The sequence below is a fragment of the Labeo rohita genome, chromosome 15 (genome assembly GCF_022985175.1).
Source record: "Labeo rohita strain BAU-BD-2019 chromosome 15, IGBB_LRoh.1.0, whole genome shotgun sequence".
Lineage (NCBI taxonomy): Eukaryota > Metazoa > Chordata > Actinopteri > Cypriniformes > Cyprinidae > Labeo > Labeo rohita.
The window spans coordinates 20,972,886-20,994,740 of NC_066883.1; the positions used below are offsets into that span (position 1 = coordinate 20,972,886).

Sequence of the window (21,855 nt, forward strand, 5' to 3'; positions counted from 1 at the left end):
AAGTTTGTTGCCTCAAGGCAACATTGTACCACAACAGACAAAATTAAACATTTGATATTTTCATGCAGAAAAAATTAATCAATTTATTTAAAACACCAGTTTCTTTAATCAAACATTTGAGCAAATAGATTTATCACACTTTTGATGTTTTGCACATCTCATATTTAACAAAAAGTAAGATTTCATACCCACATGTTGCTTTCTGGCAACACTGTACCATCGCGAATCACAAGTATAACCAAACTATCATATCTGTTCTCATACCAAAACATTATAATTAGTGTTGTTTCAAAGTAAAAAAAATAAAATTATCATAACCTTATGCTAACATATAACTTATCCTTACAAGCATGCGCATACACACACAAGCACATGCATGTAAAATCTCCTTCCTCACTAATGACTCCTCACTGCTTGTGAAAGCTGAGGAAGCACTTCCTCTCAACAGAATATGTGCAGATATTGTATATGAATTACAGTTCTTATAAATGTATTACAATATCATGCAAAAATGCAAATACATTTAGATAATTCTAACTTTTTTCTTACAAATATCATATACATGTATGTTATGCTATATGCCTGGTATGGCCATATGTGATTCCATTACGGTACAATGTTGCCTTGAGGCAACATGCAGTTTTTTGTAATTTCCTATGAAATATTTGATGATATATTATGAAAAGTTTTTGAAAATACTTCTTTACTAATCAGTGAAGGTGATTTAGATTTTTTGTTGGCAATTATATGAATGAAAATTGAAGAAAACTGCACCTTTCTCTGGACAAAGTATGGAGTCATGTGACGTGCACATGTCCTGAAAGAGGGAGCAAAATAGACCCCTATGTGTCATGTGACCACTTTTTTGCAATTTCTTTTGTTAGTATTTGTTATCTTCTTTACTAAGATAGCATTGATTCATTAAATGGGTGGCTCATTTTATTTAAAAAACCAATGGAGGCAACACAGTACCACAGAGGGTTAATAGATTTTTGGGAAACACCCACTTAATCTAACTTTCTTTCAATTATTTCTGTTTTTTTTAAATATACCATTACTATTTTAGCGTCCAACGTCTCAGTGCGTGAGAATTATATATTAGAATGATTCAGACTGAATCGTGAATTTGCTTGACTCGCAATTGATTCGCGAATCGTGCATCGCCGAATTGCAAAGAACTGACAGAAAACACGAGAACAGCGGAAACATTGTGAGGAAATGTTTCTCAGGTCAGTCATCTTGATTTATAAGTGACTTAAACAGTGGCTTGTAAAGTAAAAACGAGTCTAGTTAATGACGTCTTTGAACAAATGTTCATTTGTCTGGCGTGTGTTATGCAAATACAAAATTAAACTTGTAAATCAGAGCTTAATGCTACAGAATACTCAGTATTTCTATATAACAAATGCTGCTCCCAAAGTCACTAGACCTGAACTTTTTGTAATATTTGTCAATAAAATAAAATAAATCAAATCTTGGGGGACAGTCCCCAGACCACTTGAAATATTTACGTGATAAGGACATTCTCCGCTAACACTGATGAAATATCCCTCACTGAGAAATCACATACTGTGAAAAAATACTAGCAAAAATACTACCTACCATTTTATATTGCGTGTGTACTGTAAATACGCCGGTGTACAGTGTATCCTAATGTTTTGCCTTTTGAACACGACAGTAAAGCTACCTGAATCTCATATGTTTTGACCCTCTCCGCTTTCGGTAGTTGGAACCGCATGCCGGTTGCTTAGCAACGGATGACAACATTCAACTCGTACTAAACGGTAAGAAACATCACACCAGTATATCTGACAAAATGAATAATTATTTGTGACCCTGGACCACGAAACCAGTCATAAGGGTACATTTTTAGAAATTGAGATTTATACACAGTCTGAAAGCTGAATAAATAACCTTTCCAATGATGTATGGTTTGTTAGGATAGGACAATATTTGGCCGCGATGCAACTATTTTAATATATGGAATTTGAAGGTGCAAAAAACAAAATCAAAATATTGAGAAAATGGCCTTGAAAGTTGTCCAAATAAAGTTCTTAGCAATGCATATTACTAATCAAAAATTACGTTTTGATATATTTACAGTAGGAATTTCTTCATGGAACATGATCTTTACTTAATTTCCTAATGTTTTTTGGCATAAAAAAAAAAATCTATAATTTTGACCCATACAATGTATTTTTGGCTATTGCTACAAATATATCCCAGTGACTTAAGACTGGTTTTGTGGTCCAGGGTCACATATATTGCTTACCAATTTAACAAAGTAATAAAGTATGGGCTTGATAGCACGCGTGGTAAATGTCTTTCATTTTACAGTGAAAAAAAAAAACAGTTTGTCTTTCATTTAGATTATTTTAATAGAGCATGTCAGTGTAACTATGTTTATATCATGCAGTAAAGCTAAACATCTTAATGAGAAAATCATTAAAGTAAATTATTTTTGTAATTATGTGGAAAACATTAGCCTCCAATGGCATTAACATTTAATGAACATGTCTTTTCCCTTATTAAACTCAGACCTGTAAGATGTCTGTTCCCTTCTCCAACACAAACCTGCGGATCCCCAGAGGCTTTGGGAATTTATTGGAGGGTCTTGCTAAAGAGGTGTTGAGAGACCAGCCTGAGGACATCCCCACCTTTGCTGCTCTCTACTTCACAAAGCTTCTTAAAGCCAGAGAAGGTGACTGAGATGCTTTCCTTTGATCCTGGTGATGTTTTTGATGACATATGAGTTAATGTATATGTGACTCATATATGAGTCAGTCAATATTTGATTAATATAGTATTTGTACAAGGCGAGGCAAATTTTATTTTGTTTGCAGAATTACAGTTTTTGAGGAAAGCATTTCAGGATTTTTCTCCATATAAAGGACTTCATTGGTGCCCTGATTTTGAACTTCCAAAATGTAGTTAAAATGCAGCTTCAAAGGGCTCAAAATGATCCCAGCCAAGGAAGAAGGGTCTTATCTAGCGAACTAATGTGTCATTTTTTTCGGAAAATAAAAATTTGTGTACTTTTTAAGCACAAAAGCTTGTGTAGCACAGGCTCTGGGATGCGTGCTCACGACATTACGTACTACTGAATGACGTCGAAAGGTCATTCGGAACGTAGGTGGAACTACAGACCCAGTGTTTACAAAGCGAATGCGCAAAGACTAAGAAAGTGCAGGTATGTCAAACGCTGTTCAAACGATTCTGAAGTTGTAGGAGGAAATAAGATGGAGTTTTTCACCATACTCTACCTTTTTGAGCTGGAGTACACAGATGATGAACTTAGATGTGATTCGTAGTAGTGATGGGAAGTTCGGATCATTTTACAGACTCGGACCTTTGAGTCTTGTTCGGCAAAATGAACTAATCTTTTTTTGAGTCATTTCGTTAATAATTAAATGTTATGTGTTACTTCCCTGACACATCTACTGCTTGCACAAATGTTGATCACACTACAAATAAGACAAAACTATAATGCTATAAGAAACAGAAAAGATTAATTCATTGTTTACCTGGGTCTTTAGTCTATGATTAGCTCACCTCACCTCTTATCTGACAAGTTTTCGGGTTTGAGTTGTTCGTTCATCACATGACAGCCCCATAAGCTCAACCAATACAGTGTGAGCTGGAAAAAGAATTGATTAGTTCATCTCTAGAGTTTTCGGGTTCAAGTCCTTCGTTCATCATGTGACAGCCCCATAAGATGAACGAATGACTTAAAAAAACCCAAAGACTCGAAACTAATTCCAGTACAGACCCGAATAGGATGTTGCACATGCGTGACTGAACGAATCACTCCCCGAGACGACTCGTTCTTCCAGAGTCACATTAAAGATTTGTTCAAAATGAACGAATCATTCAAGAACGACCCATCACTAATTCGTAGAATTGTGGACGTGCATCCCACAGCCTACACGAGCTTTTGTTCTTAAAAAGTATAAAAATTTTTATTAAAAAAAAAAAAAAAGCCAACTGTTTCACTAGATAAGACGTTTCATTTGTTTAGAGCGCTTTGAAGCTGCATTTAAACTACATTTTGGAAGTTCAAAATCGGGACACCAATGAAGTCCATTATATGGAGAAAAATCTTGAAATGCTTTCCTCAAAAACCATAATTTCTGAAGACAGAAAGACATGAACATCTTGGATGACAAGGGGTTGAGTAAATTATTTGTTCTCCTTTCAGGTCAGTACTAAATAAAAAATAACATGCATTTTGTATGATCCCTCTTGTTTTGGTAAAATGATTAACATTTTGCAGATTCTCCAAGGTGTATATAAACTTTTGACCTCAACTGTATATTGTCAATGCATACTTGAAAATAATGAATGTACAAATGAATGTATTTTTTGTTCCAGAAAGTGGTCTAGACCCAGCAGAGTGGGGTGCAAAGTTGGAAGACAGGTTTTACAATAATCACTCATTTAAGGTATCTAAAAAACTGTATTAAAAAATGAGGCAACACTTTAGATTATGCAACAGTTCCTTCTAACATGCATGTGTTGTTTTTGTTCTTTTCAAAACAGGGCACAGCAATACAAGAAAGGTACGTTTCGCCTAATATAAATACAAGGTCTGTAAATAAGAAAGTGTGATTTTACTCTTTCACTCCCTCTAACAGTTTCCAGATGAGAGAAACAGCCAAGATTGAAGTGAAGCAGTATGAGATTTCAAATGAAAATTCAGACAATAAAACTGAAAATGACTCATAGGATTGCCTGTAGTTTTGGCTGATTCTAGTTGTATCTTCTTGCAGTGCAGCGGTTTTATAAAACATAGCAGGATGAAGCTTGGCGGGTGGCTCTATGTTTTTTAAGGCAGGGCTTCGATCATTTGATCAAGCGGAGGGCGGCTTTCGGAGGATTGATTGTAGCGTCAGAGCACAGATATGCATCTGGGTTGTACATTAGGATTCATTTATTACTCCTGTTGTATGTGTCTGTGCTTTTATTTACATACATTATCAATCAATGTTGCATATAAAATTATGTTTGCCTTCTTACATGTCAATTTTCAGAAACAACGCTGGCCGTTCTGAAACTTTGGGAAACAATGAAACTCCAAGCTCCCCATTAAACGACCTTAACACTAATAATACAGAAGTAAAGCAAAAATATGAGTTGGATAAGAAGCTCGATGAGGAATCCAGTGAGAGGGAATTTGAACCTTCTGCAGATGTGGGAACGGCAGATGTTGATATATGCGCTCAAGAGCTAAAAAACCCCAGCGGGATTCCAGAACAAACATCAGAGGTACTGAAGGATGATGACCTTGCAAAAGAAGCTGTAGATATTGATATCTGCAGATCAGAACTTGAACCAACACCTTTGCCTTCCTTTGATGGTCTCGCAAATGTTGATGTATGTGCTGAAGAGATAAACCACCCATCTGAATCTACGGAGAACAGAGATTTGGAAAGCCCGATATTGAACGAAGAACAGTTTGAATCACAAGATGAATCTTTTGTTGAAACCTCTTCACATATCGAGCAGGATGTAGGCAAACAAACCAGTGAAATGTCTGATGGTGATGATGATGACCATGTGGAAGAAACTGAACAGGGAGTTTTGGAAATGGCTGATAATTTTTTAGAAGACACTGATCCAGAAGAAAAGAGCTCTGAGCAGATTTATGTGGAGGAATCAGCTGAAAGTACTACTGAAAAAGACGTAACTGAAAATGCAGTTGAAGCAGAGCAGGAATCAGAGGAATATATTGAAATAAGTACTACTGAAAAAGACATAACTGAAAATGCAGTTGAAGCAGAGCAAGAATCAGAGGAACATACTGAAGAAAGGGATGACTTACCAGACCATGAAAACCAGGAAGTGACCAATCATGAGTACAGCAGCACCAATGACATTGTAGAAGATTCCACATCTGATATCAACAGTAGATCATTGATGGAAATGAAGGACACATACATTGACTACAGTGATGAAACGTATGACAGTAAAAGCGAAGTCATAGATGTTCTAGATGAAGTTCACCATCAGTGCTCTACTCATACAGATGAGCATGAAGCTGAAAACAGCACTGATGAACAAAACACCTCTAAAATCACGGATGAAATGAAGGAGGAAACCCCAAAGCTAGTTTCCCAACTGAACGACGGTGAAACAGAAGTCACAGAGGACATGATAAGCAATGAGATTTTAAATACTGACATAATGGATGCTTCTGAAAAAGATCTGAACACAGAGAACGTAAATGAAGGGAGTGATCTTGACAGTGATGCTGAAGAGACGGATCTGGATATTTTGAACATGCCTCAGCAAAATACAGTAAAAACTGAAGATGAGGCGGATGATACTGAACCAAAGGAAGATATTTTGACTTCTGAAGCCGAAGAAGCTGATCCCAGGCCTTTAGAGGGAGAAACAGAGGTTATCAGTGAAGAACATCCTACAGAGTTACAAGAACAGACTGAAATTACTGAGAATGAAGCAGATCAAGAGGATCAGTTGGAGGAGCAAAGGGATGAAAGCCAGGAATCAATACTTGAAAGTGAGAACCAGGAGAATCCTGACAGTGGTGAATCAAAGGTAAGGGATTTTTTTCAGTCACTTTCCATTAGGTAAACAAAAAGTGTGGTATTTGTAATAAAAATTAGAGTTGTGAAATATGTCATGATAGAAGCCTTATCCTAGGGCCGGGCATTTTTATGATTATGAATAAAATATGTATTGAATTGAATATACATTAATTCTAACTGAATTAGTGCTGTCAAATGATTAATCTCGGTTAATTGCATCCAAAATAAGTTTTTGTTTACGTATGTGTGTGTACTGTGTATATTTATAAATGCGCACACATGCATGTATATATTTAAGAAAAATCTGTTGTTTATATATAAAAATATTTAGATATATTAATTTATGTATATTAATTATATGAATATAAATATAATATAAATATGAACTAGTGTTGTGAAACGATTAATCGCGATATTATGTTTACATAATATATGTGTGTACTATTTATTATGTATATATAAATACGTACACATGCATGTATATATTTAAGAAAAATATGTTATGTTTATATATTGAAAGATTTACATACAATATCAGTTATATGAATATATGTGTGTGTGTGTAAAAATGTAAATATTTTCTAAATATATACTGTGTATGTGTGTATTTATATATGCATCATAAATATACACAGTACACACACATTAAGTAATCAAAACGTTTTTTTGGATGCGATTAATTGTTTGACAGCACTAATATGAATATAAATATAATACATGTAAATATTTTCAAAATAAATTCTGTATGTGTTAATTTATACATAATAATTATACACAGTGTACACACATCTTATGTAAACAAAAATTATTTTGGATGCAATTAATTATGATTAATCATTTCACAGCATTAGACTGGGTATGCATTAATTATAATTAATAATATAATTTTTTTTCTATAATATTTTATTTAAATAAAATATTATAGAAAACACACACACACACCACATATATTATTTATTATTTATTTAAACTTTTTTTATTTGTTTTTCTATTGCATTAAATTTGATATTCAAGAAAAGCCACTCTCATTTTTTTTAAAGTTTAATAAATGCAAGATGTTTCCAAAATCTATGAGTAACTGTGTTACATAATCATGATGTCAATATAATATTCGTGCATTTTGATTTTTGCTATAATCGAGCCGCCATACCCCATCCTTAACTTGGATCCAGACTATTCCTCTTATTGTCCCAAGTCAGTAAGTAAAAATAAAATCTTCAAGGACTTGTCAGATCAACAGTATGGCTCTGCACCTCTCTGGAGAACAGTGATTGAAGATGTCCTGAAATAGTCCAGCTGGTGAGTGCAAGACTGTGAGAGGGTCAAAAAAAAAAGCTCAAACTACACATCCATCCTATATCATATAACCACTATGCATAGACCCAAACAAATAGCAAAATTTCATAAAAAGATGTTTAAAAAGGTTTAGATCTTTAATCAGGAGGTCAGAAGAATATCCATATGCTTCTTTAAAAGGGTTCGAATGAGACCGATTTGGTGGTGTTTCCATGGAAACATTTTACCAACCATTTATCTGAGGGAGAAACTGATCTAGATTTTGGAGTTGTGTGATATTTCCAAAGAAACAGAATATGTGCTCTATTAGCATGCTTCACTTTTTTAATCCTAGGTCCAATATAGAGTGTTTCAAGTTCTGTAGGGGTTAATTAGAGATACACACACACACTAAAGCAAAGCTCTCTTCTTCTCGCTCCAATGTAGGTCATCTAACCTGACCTATATCAACTCTTGTCCAATGACTTTATATGCTGTAGGAGGAGCAAGGGAATCGTGTAAGTGCTATTTTCAGGAACAATATTCATGGCTATCATCAATCTCTGGCACGACTGTAAAGTCACCTCATCTTCTTCTTGGAAACTCAGTGTTTTAACACTTCGCTGCTCTGTGAACCGACTTCATTAGCTCCCAGCCTTACACCTCCAGCAGATGCCAAGAAAAGAGAACTGATACCATTACAGCAGAGCTGCATCTCCTCTCTTTAATCTTGGTAGGGTAGGAGGCAGGAGATGCAGCCGTGTTCCAGAGAAATAAAGGGCAATGGATTTACTGTCTGTTTGTCTTACTCTACAGTATATTGCCAAAGGGTGGAGGAGGCACGGACTGTGTGGGACTGACGGAGATGTGGGGAGCTGCTTCTAGTATTTTCGTAGCTTATGATGTGAATATTTAAAGTTACCTTATATAATTGGTTTGGACCCTGGTGTTCTCTTTTCAATCGTTCTCTTAACTGCAAAGCTAAATCAGGAATCTCTGATCACATTGGTAACAGGTGTCAGGAAAATGAGAGTAATGGCGGTGTAAACGTCAGCATTAAACAAAATATTTGAAAGGAGCAAAGACCTGTGAGTGGCAGCGTCAGAGTGATGATGCTCTCGCTCTCTCTCTCTCTCTCTCTCTCTCTCTGTCCTCCCACCCTACGACTCTGAATTATAAGGATAGTTGGAGGAGAGGCGTATTCGTCCAAGGCATTTTGCCCTGTGAGGAGGTTTACGCTCTGTTGCACTTACACAAGACGAGATCACGTTTATTAGCGTCTGTAATTGCGCGTCATGGATTGTCATATCGTAAGTACAGACCACTTTAATTGCTGTTTTGTTGAAAGTGTAGAATTAATAAATACATTCAATTAAATCGAATCGGTTTGATAGCAGACTGAAACATGCTCTAACTTTTTCTTCACTTGTTTAGGAACAGGAAAAGCTGGACGTATATACACTTGTTTTTTGTATTTCAAAACTTTATGTCAGCGGTAAATTCCATGTGTAGTAAGTTTAGGAGCTATTTGTGGATTCATGTCTTAAGATGCGTGTTTTGTGCTCGTCATCATTTCACACTGTTTAAACGTTTGCCAGAATATGCGAGTAAGCTTTATACGTTTAATGCTTTAGCCATTAGAGTTGATTTACTTGTCTGCATTATTAATCTTAACAGTTTTATAAGTATGAATAAGATTATTAAAATATACAGTCCACAAACTGTAAACTGTAGAAACTTAAAATCTAAAAAAAAAAAAAATGCGCACCGACTCATGAAAATTAGTAGCCTAATAAATAAGGTGGACTCTTGGTGGCGCTATATACAGCATAAATATATACTTTGTTTCTTAACTTAATATTAAAGGTGCAATGTGTACTATTAAGGAAGATCTATTGACAGAAATGCAATATAATATACACAACTATGTTTTCAGAGGTGTATAAAGACCATTATGTTTTTGTTACCTTAGAATGAACAATTTCTATCTTTATACACCACGGGTTCCCTTACATTGAAATTACTATTTTGCGCTGCCATGTGTCGGACAAACTGCTCTATAGAGTCTGCTTTGTCACTATATTGTTTTCGCGAATAAAGCACTGACGAAATGAGGAACACGTAGCTACCCAGCAGGCTTTGGACGTCAGAATGACGTCAGGTTGACGTTGGACCCCAATGTTGGATAGACTTTGCATTTTGGTTGAGAATGAAAATCGGGTTGACGTCAGTATTAGACATCAATTTGACGTTGACTTAACATTTGGACTTTGGTTACACAACCTAAATATCAACGTCAGTTGATGTCAGTATTGGACATCAAATTAATGTTAATATTAGATGTTGAACTGATATTGAATTTTGGTCACCCGTCCAACCAAAAACCGAAATTTAACCAAATATCAATGTCTTATGACATTGTCTGCCTGCTGGGAATAATATTCGCAATAACATATCCACCTGTTTCTTCCCATAAGAGTGGGCGTGGCCATTTGTAAATTGTATGGGTTTGGCTTCCAGTCCCATCCACGTTCAGCTATTTTTAGCTGTACAAAACGGCTCGTTTTGCTGCAAGATATTCCAAATTGAAGAGTCTCATCAAATTATTTTAGAGGTGGATAGGTCTACTGAATAATTAAGTAAATATAATTCTTTAATTTACCAATGGCTGCTCTCTGTTGTCTCAAACGACGACATCTTTGTCCTGTGTCGGCCACCGTAGTTTTTCGATGTGCAATTCAAAACCTCACCAGGAGATGGCGCCTAAAAATGGTCGCCTATAACCAATAAAGAATTTAGGGCGTGGCTATAATCCCTAAATGGATAAAGCATGTAAATGTATGTGGATTTTTACTTTAGTATTCCACGTTTGGTCCTTGCTGGGTTTATGAGGACATTTGTATATTTAAAAATCAGCTTTCAGCAGCCATTAGTGGCCAATTGCCACAAAACTATATAAATATGAACAAATGTGAGCTTATGGGCTTAAAAGGTCCTTGTGCTGGTACCCCAGTCATTTCTGCTTGCTCTGTTTGTTATGCATATGCAAAAAGATTGGACATATGTATCATTTAAATAGACTATGTCTAATTTAGACATAGGAAAGGCTTGTGACTGCGCAGTTTCATTAGGTGAGGTGATCCATGGGTAAGCACACTAAGCCTCAGAGGCAGCAGTAAATTGAACAGATGCTTATTTTTAGGGGGACTGTGGAACGCCTCTGCCTGTGGCCACATATGAGCATGTTGGCAAAAGGCTTGGTTAATATGAAAAGAGGCTGATTCTTAGTTCAGAAGTGGGTGGACACGCTCCTACCAGGGTTTTACAATGGACTTCTGCTCATCACCCTCACACAAGCAGTTTAAAGACCGCCAACCAGCCTCTGCCGAACCATTTTACATATGCTAAGTTGTTGTGGTGGGAGAAACCATGTGGTTTCACAGCTTCAGGAAGACTTAATGAGACAAATAACATCACATCCCACTACACACAGTGCTTTATGATGTTTGCTGACATGCTCCACAGAGCGCAGGAAGCTGGCCACAGTTGGTCTTTGTAGCGTCTGGGTGGTTGCGTCAGTTCATTTTGTTTTCATTAGGTACAGGTAATAGATTTACCTGGTTTACACTCTTAAAAAGAAGGTTCCCCATGGTTTGAAGAACCTTTCGATTTCAAAAAAAGTTCTTTAGATTTTTGAATTTTTTACTCAAGGTTCTTTTGCGAGCCCAAAATGGTTCTTCTATGGCATTGCTACAGAAAACCATCTTATTTTTAAAAGTGCAATGAAGAAGAGAAGCATTCACAGTTGGAAAGACTCTGTTTCTGTGGAGCTGATTGGTAATGATTCATTGCAAGGCTTAAATGGGCAGGACATCCATCTTGCTAAGCCCACTATGGTGGTATATAAGATCTTAGAGGATAGTCTGAATCATTATGAGCAAGAGTGAAATCAATGTGAAGTACATCCAGTGTCTGTTTTGCTAAATATATAATTTATCATCCATCACTCAGGAGGAATGCAACCAGCCACAGGAGGAAGAGGACATCATGGACATCCCATTGGATGACCCAGAGGCCAATAAGGCGGCCGCCAAAATCCAGGCCGGTTTCCGTGGTCATATGACCCGGAAGAAGATGAAACCCGGTGAAAAGCCCAATGAGGAGGTGAGCAGCAGTGGTGAGGCTCTCAACGGCAGCCAAGGGGACTCAGGTCAGTCACTGTCCCCAACAGTCATAGTGAATACAAGAGCTAGACTCAACACCCGTCCCACATGGTGCAGAGGCCGCCCGCTATTTTGATCCAATTCAGTTTGGCAAGACATTTAAAAACGCTCCGAGAATTTGGCTTTGAGATCTGAAGCAAACAACCACAGCTTTGAACTTTAATGAGAGTTCAAGAGCGTGTTGAGTGTGTTTTTCTGTACTGTGCACTGAAGATTTACAATTTAAAAAGTAAATATTGTGCCCATTATAGAAAATGAGCCACGAAAAAACTCCAAAATGAAACAAAATGAAAAATCCATCAATTATGTTTAATGAGTCATATCTTTATACTGAGAAAACATAATAAGACATGCTCATAAGTGCTTTTTAATTACTCTCCGAGTGCTTTGCATAAGTATTTTCTTAATTAAGTAATTATTAATGAGCACATCTATCATTTTCCCTGATTGTTAAAAGATTGAAAAGCCATTTAAGAATTTACAGGCAGACTGTGGAGTCCACGGAGTCACTCTGTAGTCTAATATCTCAGTTTGTTGAGACACAGATCTCTCAAATTTAATTTCGTTCGTGGGTGGTTTAAGCCTCCACAATTCCAGGACTCAATATTAAAGCCTCGCGCAGATTTATCCCCCCTTTCAATTTTCTTTCGGGTGATGTGTGTTGTTCTCCACAAAATTGCTTCTGGAGAAGCTGGAAAACTGTTTCCCCCAACTCAGTATGTATGCAAATGATTCTCGAGCGGTTGATCCCAGGAGATTCTGCTTGGAAGCAACAAATAGGCCAGTCGTTACGTTAATGTTCTCACACTAAAGCTTCCGTTTGAGCTACCTTTATCGGTGTCGTCCTTTGAGGACAAACCGAGCAGATCTGGTCATTTGATGTGGAAAGTGGGGCAAGCAATGAGAATCAAGGTGTCCTTCCAACCTCCAGCCCGGGCCCAAATATCTCTCCTTCAGCTGTGCTGTGCCGCTCCACTCTACCCCACCTCTGTGCTGAATTTAGGCCTTTCCCAAGCAACATCAACCCAGTTCTCAGTTGCTAAGCATTTTATGTATGGAAGTGTTATTTTTATCCTCAGGTGCATCTGCATCACTGAAACGAGGCTGTGCTCCGTTTTACGCGGACAAAAATAAAAGATCGTCTAAGATCGACTCACATTCTGGCAAATTAATCAATAAGTAATGCTCTGTCGCATACAGTATATTTTGTGAAGAATGCCAATACTGCAATAAACTATTTAGTTTTACTCATTATTTTTGTCTTGTTCCAGTACGAATATCTAAACATTCTTAAACAAAGGACGTAAGATATTAAGTCGTGTTTTGTAAAAAATGTATCAAAATTAAGTGAGTTCATGCCTTAAACAGTGTAATTTGTCACTGACATGCTATTATAGTTGTTGTTAATGTTTTGAATTAGATTTTATGAGATTATTACATTGTATTATTTTTTATTATTATTTTGAATTACTATATTTTCTGTTTTCTGCTTACCAAGGCTGCATTTATTTGATCCAAAGTACTACAAAAACAGTACAATTTTGAAATGTTTTTAATATTTAAAATAGTAATTGTATATTTTAATGTATTTTAAAATGTAATTTATTCCTGTGATTTCAAAGCTGAATTTTTAGCATCATTACTTCAGTCAATGATCCTTCAGAAATCATTCTAATATTTAGATTTGCTGCTCAAAAAACTATTATTATTATTATGTTGAAAACTGCTGAGTAGATTTTTTTCAGGTTTCTTTGATGAATTGAAAGTTAAGAAGAACAGCTTTTATCTGAAATAGAAATCTTTTGTAACATTAGAAATGGCTTTATAATTATTTTTGATTCATCCTTGCTAAATAAAAGTATTAATTTCTGTAAAAAAAAAAAAATAAAATACTGACTCCAAGCTTTTGAATGGTATAGTGTGTAATGTTACGATTTTTTTTATTTCAGATAAATGCTGATTTTTGGATCTTTCTATTCATCAACGAATCTTGAAAAACTTTATTCAACTGTTTTAAATATTGATAATAATATTAATAATAATTTATTTTTAGCAAATCAGCATATTAAAATGATTTCTGAAGGATCATGTGACACTGAAGACTGGAGTAATGATGTTGAAAATTTAGCTTTGATCGCAGGAATAAATTACATTTTAAAATATATTCAGATAGAAAGCAGTTCTTTTAAATAGTAAAAATATCTCACAATATTACTGCTTTTGCTGTATTTTGAATCAAATAAATGCAGGCTGGGTGAGCAGAAGAGACTTCTTTAAAAAACATTAAAAATCTTACTATCCAAAACTGGCAGTGTATTTTATTATTGTATTATATTGAATAAGCTTTATTATTATATATTTTTATAAATATTTACTTTTATTTAAAGTTGTATATATATATATATATATATATATATATGGCTGTATAGTTTTTATTTAATTTTAGTTTTGGGGTTTTGTTTGTTTAGTTTTTATGATTTTAGTACTTCAACAATGAACGTTTTTATATTATTTCAGATATTGTTTCTTTTATTTCAAGTAATAAAAAGGTTTTTATAGTTTTATACAGTTTTCCCTTAGAATTAAGTTTATTTTTCATACCCCATTGACAGATATTTCTTCTGGATATTCTTTTGAATTTAGAATTTTTAAAATTTTTCAAATTTTTAGATATTTGTAATTCGAAAACAAAACAAAAATAGTAACAAAATCCGTTTTGCAGTGGGTGATCTTAACTAGACAGCTGTTTGTTGCCAAACCGAAGTACAGTAAGTCTTAAAAACTTGTGCATTTTGCAAGCAGGGGGAACAGACGGAGTAGAGACAGACGCCACATCTGGACCAGAGCAGTGAAAACCCTTCTCAAGGTGGACGGCTTATCGGACGCTTTCTCCAGGGATTTTTTTGTGTCCAAAAAAGTAGTAAAATTAAGCTGGATATGTCATCTGATATGTGAACTCTTTCTCTATTTTCTGCTTCTTATCCAGTCCGGGTGAATATCTGCTCCAGCATGCTTTTGCATCCCACAAAAGGCATCTGTATACTGTATATCTGATATTTGTATAAATCGGAAAAACAGATGGCGTAGAAATTAACACAGGCTTCTTCAATCAGACATTCAAGTAGACTTAATGCATCATGATTTGAGTTTTATCGTTTTTGTTGCTTGATATTCCTTTCCTGTGGTAGTAAGTTTATGATTGCCTTGATTTGACTATGTAGCCACTATCACAATAAGATGTGAAATTTGTTTATGTTCATGAAATAGAATGTTATCAGTTGTTTATAATCGTGTTGACTGATTGATTTATTTGGTTTGCTACTTGTAATATGTTAAAAATGAAATCAGAGCTTCCAAAGCAGCATATGGCATGGCAAGATTGACTTTAATTTATTTCATTCTGTTTAATTTGTCAAATTATTGATACTAAGGTAATGTATATCATTAGAAATATAGAAATTGAGTTACTGAGTGATAGCCAAGATCACCTTGCATGTTGATATCAGCATCAAGCTCTGTATCAGTTGAAAAGCAAATAAAAACTCAGAAATGTCTGTTGCCGGCATTGAAAATGATTTTGTGCAGTCAGGGGGTGATCATTAGTCTTTTGAAGGAGTTCAATAACAAACAGGCAGTTATATATAAATGCAGCAGAAAGTGAAATATTAACCTACACATCAGTCTCATTAGTCCTGCTGGAGCTTCTCACTGGAGGGCTCACAGCTGGAAGGCTGTGCTAATGAGACCTGGACAGTCATTTATCAAGGTCAAATTGCCACATGCCCTGCGCTATACTCACTATCGCCTGTCAAAACAGCATTTAGTCCTGTAGTAGCATTAACCGTTTTCAAATCTGTTCCAGTGTGTAGTTTTTCTGATAAACGTGCATGTGGCAGAGCTATAATGAAAAAAAATAATGAGAAATATTATTTGAGAACATAATTTATAATATGTCTAATAAGTAAACAGAACGTATCTGAGGAATTGATCCTTTGCAAAGACCTGCCCCTCGTCCGAGAAGCCATGCTGCTCTCACACTACACATGATGAAAAATACATCACAGAGCAGACAGACAAGACAGAGCTGGTTATTTTAGGTATGAAATAGTCTCAGTTTTCAAATTTTGTTATGTTTTGTCATGTTTGTCAGTCAACCTGTTTGCGAAGAGTCAATTAACTCTTCACAGGGAGTTTGATTGACAGGTGATCTGACCAATCGTAACGCAGACAGGAGAGTAGATTAACGTCAGTGGACTTGAACTTGAAAAATGATGTGTATTGACATTTTTTCACAGTTTAAACCAGATACCTTCTGTTCAGGTTTATTCTGTGGTGTAACTAGTAAAGAGAAAGAGATTATCAATTGATGTGCTTGAACTGTGGTGCTACAGTGATCTGTCACAACACATTAAAGAGCCACAAAACGGAATTTATTGTTTAAATTGCTTTGAAAAATTACAGCATTTAAAAGCTGAGACCTTGTTTTATACCAGAAGTAACCTGCTCTGCCTTGCCTGTCAGCATGTTGTCAGTTTCCTCTGTGTTCCACAATGTATGTTTCACTGCGTTAGAACATGATGTGCAGTGTGAGAGTGCCATTGTTTGTCAGGCATAGCAACAGTAACTAATGACCCTTCTCAAAAATAACAATTGACCATTCGCAAAAACCCGCCTGCCTTAGTGTTGCTATGTTCAACAAACAAGCTTACTTCTGGTATGAAACAAGGTCTCAGCTTTAAAATGTTAAGAAATTCAAACAATAAATACCGTTTTGTGGCTCTTTAATATTGTGACAGGTCACTGTATTGCCTTATTAGATCAATCAACACATGAACCGATCGTCTTTTCTTATTTATTTAAAGCATGAAATAAACATGAATGAACATCAGAACATTTTTTTTTTTTTTTTAACAATGGAAAGACGTATTATCACATATAATGTACTCACCCCCTTGTCATCCAAGATGTTCATGTCTTTCTTTTTTCAGCCATAAAATGTTTTTTGAGGAAAACATTTCAGGATTTTTCTCCATGTAATGGACTGATATGGTGCCCCGATTTTGAACTTCCAAAATGTAGTTTAAATGCGGCTTTAAACGATCCCAAATGCGGATGTAAACAACCCCAGCCGAGGAAGAAGGGTCTTATCTAGCGAAAAGATCGGTTATTTTCATTTTTAAAAAATACAATTTAAACACTTTTTAATCTCAAACGCTCGTCTTGCCTTGCTCTCGTTGAACTCTGTGTATTCTGGCTCGAGACAGTTAGGGTATGTTGAAAAACTCTGATCGTATTTTCTCCCTTAACTTCAAAAATCATTTCAAGATGATCCTACATTACTGCAGAAGTACCGACCCAGTCTTTGCAAAGTGACCATGCACAGAAGATCAAACACCCTTAAAAAAAAAAAAAAAGTAAAACAGCGATACAGGACGATTTTGATGTTGAGGGAGAACATGAGATGGGAGTGTCATGACCCGTAAACTAAAACAGTTTAGGCAAAGTGAGCCAAGACAAGCTTTTGACATTAAAAAGTATATAAATTGTATTGTATTATTATTATTAAAGAAAGAAAGACATGAACATCTTGGATGACAATGAGGTGAGAACATTATATGTGAATCTGTGTTTTGGAAGTGGACTTCTCCTTTAAGCCAAATCTTTGTTGTTTGCCAACGGTCAAAATTATACTCAAGACCAAACACCATCCCAACATGCATTTAAAAAATGAAAGCATGAAAAAAAAATTTCAGACAACTATGATGTTATGGCAAATAATAAATAAATAAAACATATATAAATAAATCTATAGACCAACTGATGACAATGACTTTTTTTGTGGCAAAGCCTTATCTGGTGGCAGAAAATTACAGCTTTCTAGTAGCAGTCTATAGAAGCCATGAAATAAAAGAATAAAGAAAGGTTAACTTGAGTTTATATTTCAAAATTCTGGCTTTATTCTCGCAATTTCAAGATTATATCTCACAATTCTGATAAGAAAAATCAGCTTGTCATTCTCTCTTTTCCCCTTGGTTCAGAAACAAGAGTTTCTATCACATGCTTCTGGCTTTCCCTGCTAAAATAAAGTAATGAAAAAAAAAAAAAAAAACAGCTAAAACCAGAGGGGTTTTAGAGGGGTTACAGCCACTTCCTTTAGCTAGTCAGGTTGGTCAGGCTGGGAGACCAGCTGGTTAACCAGCTACAACCAGCTAAGACCAGCCAACCACCTTAGGCTGGTTTTAGCTGGGGTTTTTTTTCTTCTCAGAATTGACAAACTTGCTATTGTTGAGTTAAATCGAAAAAGTCTGAACTAGGAGATATAAACTTGCGTTTGTGAGAAACACCGTCAGAATTGTGAGATAAACCTGCTGAAAAAAAAACAGCTGGTTGGCTGGTTTTAGCTGGTCATCCAGCCCGGTCTTAGCTGGTTAGCAGGCTGGTTTTAGAGAGGTTTTGGCCACTTCCTGGTGGTCAAGCTGGTCTTAGCTGATCAGGCTGAGAGACCAGCTGAAACAACGAGCTAAAACCAGCTTGACCAGCCTACCCAAGGCTGGGAGACCAGCTTAAACCTGCTAAGACCAGACAACCATTTTTTTTGTTTGTTTTAGCAGGAAAATAGATAAATGTTATGTGAAATGTTTAGATTTAAATAGTATTTCATGCTGTAACTGTAGGGCTAATATAATATGGCCACTATGAACTGCATATGTTAAATATTTTGTAGACCTGTTGTTTAAATCAAATTTATGCTTTTAAAGTACTGTAATCATAGCAGGTTTCATCTATTTGTCCGTTTAAATGTCTGCGTTTAGCTTCAAATGGCGTCTTTGATGACAGTATCCTAAATAAAAATGATTTGCATTCCAATTCTGACATCCAAAGGCATAACAATACATTTTTTGTCTTACTTGGATTTTACCCGTTTCCCTCCCTCCAGTGTTTTTCTGCCACCACAATGCGCACACAGCTGCAAGTGATGCAACTGCATTCTTAAAAATAAAGGTGCTTAAAAAGTTCTTCACAGAAATGCCATAGAAGAACCATTTTGGGTTCCACAAAGAACTATTCCGTCAAAGGTTCTTTAAAGAACCATCTCTTTCTCACATTTTTATAATCTGAAGAATCTTCTTTCACTACAAAGAACCTTTGGTTCTTTATGGAACCATTTAGACAAAATAGATTCTTCTATGGCATCATGAAGCACCTTTATTTTTAAGAATGTGTGACGTCTACTCCAATTCGGTCTATTCTGGAGCTTTAAAATGGAATCTGCAGTACAGTAAAACTAGTAAAGAATCAGTGTCAGAATTAACCAGAATCACTGAATACCCGATTTGGTCCATTTCAAACCCAAAGCTATATGAGTTTTTGTCTGATGTTGTACGGTAGCTGTTGGCTCAACTGATTAATTATTTGCTTATTCACTGTTCACTAATTTATTATTTATTGATTTGAACCTCTTTTTTTTCAGTCAGTGAGAACCAGATCTTCTGTAACTTCAATTTCAGAGTGTTTGCCACACAAAACTATCAAATGACTTCAGATATAGAGCGCATGAGTTGTATGAACCATTTTTATAATACTTTTACTTTTGCTTTTGTGTCCTTAGAGCTCAAAATCTCCGATATCCGTTGATTGTAAGCTAAACAATATCTGCTTTCATGTTCCACAGAGCTCATACAGGTTTGAAATGCCATGAGGGTGAATAAATGACAAAATTAGCATCTTTAGGTTAACTATCCCTTTAGAAATGAGATGTTTGAGAACATAAAACATTCATCTATTTTCCCATGACAATACTAATCACTCAGCCATTACATTAAAAGCTGCACTTAATTAGACAGTGTACTGCAGTTTCTAATTAAAGACATAAGGTACTCGGTTAATCTTTTTTCAACGGCTGACATACTGTGGACATTTATTACACATGAATCACATTCCCCTGGTTAAACAAACGAGTGTGACTTCATAAATCCTGCTTTGAAGCTTTTTTCACAGTGACGGATTATATTTGTTGTTTTTTTATGGTTCAACCTTATGAAGTTGATATCCTCAAATGTAGCGGCTTTCAATCCATTTTCGTGACTTTTAACATTTGTAAACTTGGATAGGCAGGAGTTAAAACTGGACAAGATGTCCTCCGCACAGCAACAAAGACCTGCCATAATTGTCATTTTTTTGTGTGTGGCTCAACTTCTCTCCCGGGTGTAAAATGAGCGTTGGAAGTCAGTCGCCCACGATACCTCCTCCACACACAGGCCTTAGCTTTAGGGGGCTGCAATGTAACCTCCCCAGAATGAAGTCTGTCACTGGCTCCATGACTTACAGTCTCCTAACAGTACTTTTACAGGTTGCCTATGGCAACACAAAGTGCCATAAGACGGTTAGTTTTCCTCTCAGACTGCTGTGCGTGTCCCATGATTCTTGCCCTCCACAGACTGCTGCTGACGACGCAGTACTGCCGACCTGACAGCTGCCAGACGCCAAAAAACACTCAGCTAACCTGCAAAACACAGTCACATTATGTATTTTTAGACTGTAAATGATCGGATTACAGTTGAAAATGTGTGCGTGTGTGTTTTAACATGAAAAAGGAGAGTGGATTTGCATAAATATGACAGCTGGTTCTGTTTTACCTCATGGAAACATACTAAGTTAGCATTAGCACCGGCTGGCTGTTTCATCTGTAGAATCTCATAACATCTCAGGCGTGGACTGATTCTGAATTAACTCTCCACATCTGAAATATCTGTTTCAATCACAACACTCTTTGAACTGTTCAGTTTTTGAGCTTAATTGGCTCTTACGTATTTCACAAAAGCATTACATCAAAGCCTCCAGCAGAGGGAGCCTGTATATAACAGGTTTAGTTCTCACAAACAGATCCATGCTGCTTTTAAGTTTATTTGTGACCCTGGACCACAAAACCAGTTGTATGGGTAAATTTTTCGAAATCGATAAACAAAAAAGCTGAATAAATAACCTTTCCAATGATGTATGTTTGTTAGGATAGGACAATATTTGGCCGAGATACAACTGTTTTAATATATGGAATTTGAAGGTGCAAAAAATTAAAATATTGAGAAAATGGCCTTGAAAGTTGTCCAAATAAAGTTCTTAGCAATGCATATTACTAATCAAAAATTACGTTTTGATATATTTACAGAGGAATTTTACTAAATATCTTAATGGAACATGATCTTTACTTAATTTCCTAATATTTTTTGGCATAAAAAAAAAAAATCTATAATTTTGACCCATACAATGTATATTTGGCTATTGCTACAAATATATCCCAGCGACTATTTTTAAGAATGCAACGACATTTTATGTGCGTTTTTATAATAAGAGTTAAAATCTAAAATGAATTTAATTTAATCAAAATATAAAAACCATTACAACAATGAACAAAGCAATAAAATTACTAGGTCTAAAGATAAAATTAAATTGAAAAATGAATTCCTGATTAAATGATTATAGATTAAATTAAAATTATAGATTTTTTTTCCTTAAATTAAGTTTTCTGGTATAAATAACCTTTCCAATGATGTATGGTTTCTTAGGATAGGACAATATTTGGCCGAGATACAAATGTTTTAATATAGGGAATTTGAAGGTGCAAAAAAATTAAAATATTGAGAAAATCGCCTTTAAAGTTGTCCAAATAAAGTTCTTAGCAATGCATATTAGTAATCAAAAATTAAGTTTTGATATATTTACAGAGGAATTTTACTAAATATCTTCATGGAACATGATCTTTACTTAATTTCCTAATGTTTTTTGGCATAAAAAAAAATCTATAATTTTGA

General features: G+C 35.4%; 1 protein-coding gene across 1 annotated transcript; it reads left to right on the forward strand.

Annotated features, from left to right (window-relative positions):
* The first annotated feature begins 1,736 nt into the window (after positions 1 to 1,736).
* spa17 (sperm autoantigenic protein 17) lies at positions 1,737 to 15,600 on the forward strand. Its single transcript, XM_051130041.1, has 7 exons — positions 1,737 to 1,784; positions 2,539 to 2,701; positions 4,372 to 4,442; positions 4,540 to 4,559; positions 5,031 to 6,558; positions 11,835 to 12,033; positions 14,849 to 15,600. Exons 2-7 carry the CDS (start codon positions 2,548 to 2,550, stop codon positions 14,896 to 14,898), a joined length of 2,022 nt encoding a protein of 673 aa, XP_050985998.1. The 5' UTR covers positions 1,737 to 1,784; positions 2,539 to 2,547; the 3' UTR covers positions 14,899 to 15,600.
* The last annotated feature ends 6,255 nt before the right edge of the window (positions 15,601 to 21,855 follow it).